An 11,586-nucleotide genomic window follows, 5' to 3' on the forward strand; every position below is an offset into this window, starting at 1 on the left:
TCAAAGTAAGGCAAGGCTCTGAGGTGTTGCAGATGCGTGTTAAACCAGATTCAGGTGTGCTGAGTTTTATTTTTCCAAGCAGCAAGCTGATGTTGCGTCTGTTCAAAGCGAGTACTCTGTGTGGTTCAAATGTGGCAGTCAAGTGATGCAGTTCGGGATGGCTCAACAGTATAAGTTTGAAGGTTGAGTCGGTACAAGACGTTGGTAACTGATGGTTAGTTTCGACATGTGTCTCTGTTCGAGTTAAGATCTGGCGGCTTGAAGCTGTGACCCTGATGATCTGATGGGACGTTCAATCTGCAGCTGCAGCTGTTCAAGTTTGTTTGCAGTGGCCAGTTGGTCATGGCGGGCCATTTCGAAGGTCCAGGTGCAGCAGTGATTGAGTGTCAAAAGTAGCACCTGTGGATTGTCGAATGCAGTGAACGCAACTCCAATGCGGTTTGATGGGTATGATGGACGGTTCCTGGATGTTTTGGCCCGCAAGATGCTGCAAGACCCACTGCAGGAGATCTAGCACATGGCGATTCCTTTCAGGTTCTGCTCTCCCAGCCTAAAGAGGTTTACAAGCAGAGTGGCAGGTTCTGGTCCTCAGCAGAAGTATCCCCCGATGTTCCATGGGAGTGGGTACAGCGCAAGGGCATGTGGGCCCTTGGCGATCGTCCCATAATATGGTGATCGTGCTCCAGTTGTTGACAAGAAGCTGCAGGTGTCTGCTGAAGAATCCATCCGCCGGTGTCTCAAACAGATGGCAGTGGCAGAATGGGATCAAATACCTGTTATGAAAACAAAAAAAATATAATTAGTCTTGCTAGCCGAACTTCATTAATATTACTCATTTTATTTATTACGGCCGATCAGAAACTATTTGCTTGCAAGGATAGTTCAATGGAGTATGTTCGTCTCTAAAATCAATGCGAAAAGTAACGAGATAAATCGAGGCCAACACACAATGAGAAACGACTGTTTGTCTATATGCCTGTGTAATGATATGGCATGTGTAACGTGCCTATACACAAGTGTTTCAAGGCGTGACGAGGCATGGGGGGGGGGAACAAGGGGAGACAGACAACGATACTACTAGGCCAGGTGTCGTTCAGATTGCGCAAGGGGAAGGGGAGAGGGGGGCAAAAGTGCTGTACGTGGTTAGTAGAATACAAGATAAATAATAGGGCCAGCTGGTGGCAAGTGCAAGGTAAGTGCCGGGAGAAGGGGCTGAAGGATACAGAGACAGTCCCGTAGTGCAGGTAGGCAGTGCAGGGAAGAGTGGCTGGGCCAAGGAACGAGATAGTTGAGACCTGTGGACCTGCATGCCCATGTGCCCACTACGAACACGTTACCCTTTCTTTTCCTAGCCCTTCATTCATTCATTTATTCATGCATCCATTCATGAATTCTTCATTCCGGTATAAAAGCGTCTAAAGATTTACTCGCACTATATTTGAAATTTCCATTGTGTCGCTGCGTAATGCAGTCTGTAAATCTGACTGTGCTCTTGACAACGATTTTTCGTATACTGAACTAACATGAAACTCTGTCTAGTTTCAGAATTTTCTGCCTTATCGTCTCTTACGTTATTGCGCACCCCCTTCAAATGAAGTTCTTTCGGCATGGTCCCTGTCTCAAGGTCAAAAAACAATAGACCCTTATACTTCCAGTGCGATTTGTGGGCCTCTTCTGGGCGCGAGCTGAAAATCAAAGCCGCTGTCCTTCGCATTCTTTATTTGCAACATCCCGTACTAAAGGCATCTGTGAGAACTTGAAGTTTCGAATCCATCTATGTAGTGCGCCTCAATGTGAAAATGCGAACTGGCTTCTCTCCCAAATGCCACGGCCCGCTTGGCGCGTTCTAAGGCCTCCAATTTTGTCCCCGTTGTCTGCGAGCTTTGCAGCCCCAAAGAATCATAACTATGGAGACATTTACTTTTTGGATGAAGGTCAGGGAAAGTATAAAGTACCAGAGGAGTTCAGTTAAAAGTGAGATTTATTGTTTTTGTTTTATTGTTTGCAATACGCAAGCCTCCCCTCCAATAACAGTGCGCAACAGTGCGCAGCATTTACATTTACATGAGATGAGACATGAGAAAAATATATACATACACATATATGAGGTGAATAGAGAGAGAATTAAAAGATGACACCCAGCAATTTCGCCACCCATGATGGTGAAGGTAGGGGTTAGGGTTCCAGGTACACTGTACAGTAACATTTATTTACAAAAAGACAACCGTGTTGCAATTATTTAAACCGGGATTTGTACCTCACAACCAGCTCCCCTTTGGGTGGACATGGCACAGTTGCAATGTTCGGTGGCAACGCATCACTGCTCTGCACAGAAACGTCCAGAATTCCATATCTGTGCTTCTCTAACACAGCAACAATAAGGCCTTTCACAAAGTCGAACTGCATTTCATCACAGACTGGTTGGATCACCCATTGCTTCGTTCGTTTTGAAAAGCGCTTATTGTAGCGAGGCATCCTTACTTTACCCCTAGTCCTAGATTGTTCACGTCCGACATTGCTGTTATGGGCCAAGACCGCTAGTAGAGTGCGATGTTTCATGCCCTGATAGCTAAAATGCAAGCGCTTTGGTCTGTACTTGAGGCACATATTGTGGAACACCTCCAAACCTCCTGTGTGACAGAATTCTGTCAGTCCTCTCAAATCTTTTGATAGTTTTGTCGAAAACAATCTTCTCAATGACTTTGTGTGTCAGTGAAGATGGAATCAACCACTTCTTCTTCCTTGCCTCCTCTGGGGACAATGGCCCATGTTCACATTGGTTGAAATGTTGGTTTTCTGACCAGCGGTGAACGTTGGTACAGTGGTGCATCAGTGACCGCCATTTTTGAAGTAGTATTTCCACTGACCCTTCACAAGTTTTTGAGCTTCACCAAAGATGGTTTGTGATAGACTGGGACCACTGCAAAATACTTTCAAAACCTTTCTTTTTTCCTGCAGCCGAGATTTTCTTACTGATTGATTTAGCAAGATGCCATACGTCAAATTGATGATTAATATTTGGGAACTGCTCTCTCATTGTCTTGGCAATTGAAACGTGTCTGTCCGTGGCTATGAGTTCGATGTCCATTCCCCTTGATTGTAGATCTTGCACTGATTTTATAAATCCTAGTTTCTCCATGGCCACTGAGGATGTACATTGTGACACCTGCACGACCAAAGAACTCAGTTTTCTTACTATCCATGTCCTGAAAGTGGTAGGTGCAGTACTTAGCAGAAAATCCAGGGCTGTCGCACTGTCCATCGCCGGCTAGCCTGAATCGTTTCCCTTCGAATGTACTTGCTAGAGACAATTGTTCAATTTTCCAAGCATCACTAATGGCCGGAAACAGATAATCATGTTGGTATTTGTAGTACTACGTTTTAGAAATGAAATGGAGTCCCACAAACTGAAAGAAAGCCTCTAACTTTCTAAAACTGGAGCCACTAAAAAGTGATGCAGCTGCACACAGTAGATTGCCTGCTGGCATTTTCCCCAGCATCGGTTGTGCAGACCATGAGAACATATGATTTAATGTACAGGCGGCCTTTATTTTGACGTTGCTGCCTTTTATTTGACGAGTCACATTATTCAATGGCTTCCCACATACTTTCCCTCTAACGGAATGCCCACATTTCAGCATACTTATAATATCCATCAAACAACTGTCGAATACAATGTATTTGCTCTCTTTCATTAGATTGTCATCCAGCGTCAACGTTGTTTCGGCCTGTGACGTTGTGGAGATTTCAACACATTGGAAAGTAATATCGCTGATATCAAGTTCTGATGCGTCGATGGATGCTGCTGGTTCATTCTCAGTCATTTCAACATCTGTTACTTCAGCATTAATGGGAGAACACAACAATGTTGACAGGTTTTTGGGTGGCAATTTTTTGGCGGGTGTAGATTGTGTGAATTGATCTTCAATATGCGGTGGTGCGGTCTCACTGCAACTTTGCTGTATTCTCCAAACCCAGCAAATTCAGTTTCTGGCCATTGGATAGGAGCATCTCGAGCCTGAACACGCTGTGCCTCAATGAATAGTTCCTCCATAGTGTACATGGTCTGGCAAGCAACATCTCTCATTCGCTTCACTGTCTGTGTATGTATAGTTCTGACACCCACGGGTAACTAGAGGAGAGATTGGAAAAGGGATGTTCAGTTTAAACACAAGATAAAGTGTAGTCCAATTGACTGGAAAAAAACATATAATAGTCCCCAGCACAAACATTTTTGAAAAGTTATGAACTGTTTGTGACTAACCTTTTTTTGGTTTCTTTTCTTTGCAACTTTTTTGACTTGACCTTCAACATCTGCACGCTGTAGCTCCGATTCATTTCCGCATGTCCTCCCTTCCTCTTGCGCTGCAACGACTATATTTTCTGTATCCGCATAGACAGCACGGAATGAGGCTCCATCGACTCCCTGAAACATAGTACTTTCATTACTATGTATCAAAATATTGTTAGCATAAAACACAGGTGAGGACGAACACACAGGTACATCTCAATAGCCAAACACGTTTTAAACATTGTTTGGAACAATGAAACGACAAGTATGCGACCAGTGATGATGTAGTTCGATGGAACTGTCAGTATCCATACCTCTGGCTCCGCATGGACTGCCATGAATGGTTGTATTGGAGTGGAGGCATCAGCATCTCCCTGAAACACAGTACTTGCATTAGTATGGTTTTCAATATTTGCAACATAACACACACTTGGCGTCGACGGCACAGGTACATATAAAGAGATAACCACAAATGATGCATTGTCTAAAACAAAAAAGGAAAATCAAAATATGCAGATTTCAACGTCTGATTTCACCGATTCCTTTACATCTGCATCTAAATGGGATGTTGTGATTGGAGTGGAAGCTCCGTCGTCTCCCTGAAACACAGCACTTGCGTTAATAGGGAAGAAAGTCTAGCAAATGTATTCACGTTATATGATCATGCATGATGGAGCTGTCAGTATCCATACCTGGTGCTGCTGAAGAATATCTATGGATGTTGCAAATGTAGTGCGCACTTCCGAAAGCTGTTGCGCCGATTCGTATACGCAAGGTCCCGCTTCCACTTCCCCTGGAATTATTTGAATGTCAGGCTCTGCATCAAGTGCAGGGGTTGACGCTACATCAACTGCCTGAAACATAGTACTCGCATTAGTAAGGATTACAATATTGAAAACATAACACTCACTTGGGGTCGACAGCACTGGTACATATCAATGGCTAACCACGAATTAAACATTGCGTAGAACAATCAAACGACAAGTATTACAGCTCTGATGATGACGCTCGATGGAGCCGTCGGTATCCATACCGCCTGCTGGTGAGGAACATCTAGAAATGTTGTAGATGTGGCGGACGCTTCAGCATCTCCCTGAAAGACAGTACTTGCATTAGCATGGATAACACTAATTATAACTGAAAACAAACACCAGTGGACGGTAACTAAGGTGTATATCAATTGGAAAGCACTAACCAAACATTCGAAAAAATAGTTACACAATAGAATAAAACTATTACTTGACATGCATAAAGCAAGTCTGTAGCGGAGTAGCGTAGCAAGATTACCTGATACGCGCTAGAAGTGGTTGATAACTGCGAGCACGTCAAGGATGTAGAATGTTCTTGCTTCAGATTGAAGGGAGAGTCAAGAAGTTGTAAAGGTAAATTATTGATTGATAATGAAATGCCAATATTAAAAATAGCCATGTAAGGCGACAGAATACTTGAAAAATGTGCAATATAGCACAGTTCCCTGTTCCCATATATATACATTTCGTTTGTGGGTTATGAAATCGAAAAAGAATTTATTGAAAAATGTCATTAATCAAAAAGCTATACACTCATATCAATATCGAAAGTATTACAAGGGATACAACACCTAAAATATCAATTAATCCATTAGGCTACCTACACACTGCCGCAAGGCCTAAAGCTAAATCCAAACACTTGACTCACCAGAGGCGGAATGTGGACGGATAGAATGGGAATAGCGTTTGCGAGCAATTTCCGTGTCGTTCGCTGTTTATTCTTCTTTGTTAGCCAAGATGTGGCGTACATGTCTGAGGAAAAGTGCAGGCTGCAGATGCGGTATCGATCACCCCTCTTGTCCTGTAAGACTTGTTGAACTCTACTTTCAAGCTCATCCAGTGGCTATCCGCAATGTCTGACCCATTCTATGATTCGATCAACAGTTTTCGGGAACACATGCATTGTAGTGCCTTCAGATTTCGCATGGGTCTTCGAAGGGCAACCGCTAATCGAACAGGCAGGCATTGTTGACAAATCTGGAAAGTAAATATCGACATCATTATACAATATTCATGAATAAAGATTTGATGCAAAACTCTATACTAAACTCTGAACATGTGACTCGTCCCTTGGATGTTCTGTCTTGCACGAGAAGCAAACATGCTTACATTATAGACTGGACCCCCGAAGGATGCAATTCGATGACAATTGACACAGATGAAAATAAATAGATCTATTGATAGCATAGCAATGGAAATTCAAGTCAATAGCAATGAGACCAATGAACATAGCACTATTGGGTACTCTACTCGCAAATAGATAGAAATTTAAAAATCTGCGAAATATGACCAGGATACATGGCCTTACCTTGACCAACAAACAGTTGGATTCAGCAAGCAGAGCAGTATGTTGCGGGAGAATAGGTGGATGGCCACAGGTAGCGCACTGATGGGTATGCTCGAAGTGGTCACAGAAGTTCACGGATAGCACGAGGACGAGCAGATTAGCATAGATCTCAGTGGTTCCCAGGTAGCACGTTCAGGGGAGTTGACTTGCAAAGCACAAAGATGTTCTCATGAGACATATCGAGTGGTTTTTAAAGTATTAGAAACTGGGGTGTGTTTGTGAATGAATGGCGTATGTATGTCGTGGTATTAAGGGGGCGGCCTGCTTGAAGGGGAGGCCTGCATGGAGACACGGTGTCTGAGGAGGCCATGTGACCGATGGCCCCTTGGCGTGGGATACCTTTTCAAGGGTACATGTAGTTTAGCACCTTTGCCTTTCGCGCTCCTGACAGCGCTCATCCACTGGCGCGCACCTCCTTTGATAAAGGGTGGGTGGGATCGAGGGGCCTGGGGCGTGCAGATAAGGCACAGGAAGACTGCTGAATGGCGACCCCTTGCCCTCTACTGCAGTATATCGTTGCCTATCAATAACAAATGCCACATACCGGAGATTCTTGTGAGCACAGACCCACACTTCAACCAGTGTATTATAGTGGTCAAGACCCTTGACCTAAGGCCTGTATAATCCAATGTTAATTGATATTATAGATCTATGTGTGGCTTTTATAGAGACATAACCTACTGAAAGACTTTGAACAAGTGTTATTTAGTGCATGCATTATCGAGAATATTTTATTTTAGCTTAGATAGATAGTGACCACCATGCTTCACAGCGACCATAACCTTCACCAATTCGGCGCACAGATGTCTGACGGCCATCCTTGAATGGAGACACACTTGATTCATTTAAAAAATCAAAACAACCGTTGACAAAATATATGTGGTGTTTTATTTTGTAACTTATTTTCATGACACAAAAATACAAGACTTTAAAGATTATACAGGTCAGGTTGCAGGGATATGGATAGGATGGTGTGATAATTTATAGGCAATCAACATTTGAAGACACTCCCTATTGTGTATTTGTTGTTTTCTCACTCATGTGGTCCACACCTGCACTATTTTCCCATTTTGTGGACTGGCTGTGCAGCATTTCTCCAATGCCATATGGCCATGTTGTCATTGTCTTATGAGCAGCTCTGTCCATTATGCGCAGTTACTGTTCTCTTCTACGTGGGAGCCAGGGTTTATGTGATTGTGTTTTTGGAACCTTTGGTCTTCTCTGCTGATGAGTTTGCTAAATGCTTTGAACGATACTCCTCCCAAGGGACCCAATCGGTAGTCCCCACACACTGTCTTTGAGGTGTGGACATGGGGAAGTCGGGCATAGTAACAACGACCTGCAACTGAGAACCCCCAACTCGACCCTAATAGCATGCTACTCCCATACATTTGTTATTTATTTATTGTTATATTTATAACTTAAGAGCTTTATCATAACACTCACAAAATTACAGTTTAAATCATGTTCGATCGTCCATAGTTAAATCACTAAGTAAATAGATACAATTTGTATTTGTTTTTTATTTGTATAGCGCTCCAAGCCAGAGGGTATCTGGGTGCACAATTATGCATCCAAATATCACAATATTTGCATATTCATATAATTTGCATTTTCGAAAAACTATTCTAATTTGTCTCGGGTTCCAAATTATCACATTAAAAACATTTGCTTTTATATCTGAATTATAGACATAGTAAATTGTGCAATATTAAAGTGGAAGATCAAGGTTTAGCCAGTATTTAAGCATCACAGCAATCGCCACAAGGCTATTTTAAGCTTGGGACATTATTTCCAACTTTGCCCATCCCAAGGATGGCCTCCCAGATATTAAATAAGACTATGTGCATGGTTTTGTGCCCAGGATTTAGGCAATCAAGCCAGAAAGAATCAGACTTTACGGTGTTGCAATCGGACACAAAAGGACCAAGCATGTGTAGGTGATCCGTGCTCTCTACATTCAGTCAGAATGTGTTGTGCAGTCTCAGGTTTGTCCATTAAATCACATGATTTGTAGATTCTCTTTTCTTTCGGGATGCCTAGTTCTGAACCGACAGTGGTTAGTAGTGGTAATTTGCAGATTCTCAGCAGGAGAACAACCCTGCGCAGTTAAGGAGAAGGGGACAATTTGACGTAGTCTTGGGGGAGAGCGGGCATAAAACTATGAGACAACAAATTAACCGGATGAAAACTGCTGAGTGCAGACAGGTGAGTATAGTTGGCACACCAATCCCATCGGGCCAACTTGACACTTGATAAGTGCAGCTCACTCTTAAACAGCCAAATGCCTTTTAACCCCCGTGTTTGACAGATGCCTGATTGCTCCATTACAATTTATTTAAAGCAAATTCGATAGAAGCAATTATAGTTCACGTTTATCCCCAGTTTCTAAGTAGCATCAGAGCACTCATTCACAGTAATGTGGCGTTCACGCAATTCCACAATGTGCTTAAATGGGGAAGCTGCGATTGAAAATTAGGGCTCGTAGTGTAGACAATGACGTCGCATTTTGCTACTTAGTGACTGCAGTTTGGCTTCTGTTCATACCTGCCTAACCTATGGGGTTTTATCCATGTCTCCGGGGAAGACCCTGGAGTCTCCGCGTTTTCGGCTCTCGTCCAATCCTCCATCCAATTGGCTACCGCCAGCAGTCTTTTGCAGCCAAAAGGATGGAGGATTGGACGGGAGCCGGAAAACGCGCGAATGCAGTTTTACAGCATTTATTTTGCTTCAGCTTTCATTCTTTTTAGCCAGTTTGCCTTATGTTTTAGTTGCCCTAAATTGAAGGGCGACTAAAACAGAATGAAAGGTGAAGCACAAAAAAAAAACGCAGAATACTGCTTTCAATCGAGATTGAAAGCAGTATTACGCGTTGTTTCAGCTTCCATTCTTTTTGGCAAATTTGCCATGGCTCAAGTCGAGGGTACATGCGGGTGGACGGAGTCCACCCACTTTTTTCAGAGGGTGGACTTGATCCCCCCAGATAAAATGAGAAACATTGAAGGTCTTCTTTGAATTGTTGATCTAGCCGACCTCCGGGATTGCACCACAGCCACCAGGTTTGAAGGCTGAACATCTCACCACTGCACTATATAACCTCATAAAAAATAAACTACCATTTCGGTACTACAAGTCGCAGGAAAAACCTTTGTATAATACATGCACACATGTTAACGTTTTCAAAAACACTATTTGAAGAATATATCCTCTCTTGGTTCTGTGTGTGTGTGTTGCTTTTGTGGAAGGTGAATGCCATTCGTCCTGTACAGTTGTCCTTGGACATTCACATTTATTGTATTCCACTGTAAAATGCAAACGTGTTTCTAATGACTGCTACAACAAGAGTTTTCCATTTTGGCAGGTGGGCGGGGCTGTGGGCAAATAGGCGGAGTCTTTTGTAACTGGCAGAGCATACGTCTCAGGTTTTTTGATTTTCCAATGTAGGCAGGTATGCTCCTGTTCCTGGCCTTTTTAGATTAAAGTCTTACGGTTTGCATGGGGTCGCTGCGTGATACTAACTTTACCCGCCTGTTGCTGCGAAACATCGATTTAGGACTTACCTCGAACTGGAAACTGAAAGCAACAGACTAGGGGAAACGGTTACCAGTCTGGCATCGCTGTTAATCAGGCTGCCTTTACATTACCTCTGCCTGTGACCTGGTAGATCCAGCAGGTGTGAGACCTGCATAGCCGGCTTTCCCATTGGCAAAATACAAAACTGTATGCTTGTCAATGCTTGCTAAGATTAGCGTCTCCAAGCTGGGTGGTGGTCTTGGGCAGCACCGAATCTGGTAGGAGTCGACGTGTCAGATCGCTTTCATAACGCACTCTCTCTCTCTCTCCTTTGCAGATTTATGCCCTCAACCGAGTCATGACTGAGCTAGAGCAACAGCAGTTCGAGGCGTTCTGCAAACAGATGCAGTCTTCCGGAGAATGAGACCTGCATTGCTGCTTCGACCTCGCCCCAGCTAGTTTTTCCTGCACCACTCAAATGGAGAAATAGGATTCTGCTCTGTTTTGGGATGAACCTCGATGCTGACATAAAGGAAACGGTGCAAGTAGATTGGCGCATGGTATCAGTTCGCTCAAGGCACCAACACCGGCTCTTGGACAGTTTCTCTGCAAATTGATATTTGAAGTTGGGAGGGGGCAGGATTGTTTTTGTTGTATAATCTCACTGCACTGCCGTTAAACTGTGATAAATCTCCTCTATTGTGCTTATCCATTGTCAAGCCATGTGTAGCCTGTTCCCTCAATGCTTTATGTACATGCTTTTATACACTTAATATTGTTTTTTATATCTGCATTGATTATGTATTTAACCGTAGTTTGATTTTTATTTTATTTGTTTTTAATAAAAATATAAAATGAATGGATCTTCTCTGAATGTAAATGTTGGGCACCATGTGCTTTGCAACATATTGCTGACCTTGTTTCCTTAACACTGTTAATGAGCTTTTGCACTGCACACATCACCATATTAGAGGTCTGATGGCACAGGGGCTTGCCTGGGCACCCGCCAGGTTGAAGCGGCCGTGGTCTGTGGGGGAAAGGAAGCTGGCAAAGTGAGAGCGATGGGTGTAATGGAGTAGGATAGAAACAAAGTAAACAATTGGAAGGGTACAACGTGGATTGAAAGGGTGGGGTGCCTTATTTTGGTAGTAGGGATTCATGTGTAATCCTTGGTAATGGATCAAACAGAATTCTGATAATAAAAAGTGATTAAAACCACAAGTAATACCAAAGATTTACTAGTATGCAGTTGCATGGTACCATGGCTGGTTGTGTGATGAGGTCGAGATGTGCTCAAAGGTTTGAATGGTCAATGCTTCTTTGCCAGAGCGAGTTTTAAACGTATTACCAAGGGCCTACCTGGGAGCGCCGGGCCGACTGACGGAAGTGCCAGAAAAAGAGTTGGC

The 11,586-nt window shown here is 43.3% G+C and overlaps 1 protein-coding gene across 1 annotated transcript in view; it reads left to right on the forward strand.

Moving 5' to 3' along the window:
- Window positions 1-11,039, forward strand: part of SVBP (small vasohibin binding protein) — a 210,504-nt gene extending 199,465 nt beyond the window's left edge. The window contains exon 2 of the mRNA XM_069610835.1: window positions 10,518-11,039. Coding sequence (XP_069466936.1) covers window positions 10,518-10,604 — 87 coding nt within the window. The 3' untranslated portion in view covers window positions 10,605-11,039. The remainder of the gene's footprint in view (window positions 1-10,517) is intronic.
- Window positions 11,040-11,586: the final 547 nt, after the last annotated feature.

The sequence above is a fragment of the Ambystoma mexicanum genome, chromosome 8 (genome assembly GCF_040938575.1).
Source record: "Ambystoma mexicanum isolate Mex_15411 chromosome 8, UKY_AmexF1_1, whole genome shotgun sequence".
NCBI lineage: Eukaryota > Metazoa > Chordata > Amphibia > Caudata > Ambystomatidae > Ambystoma > Ambystoma mexicanum.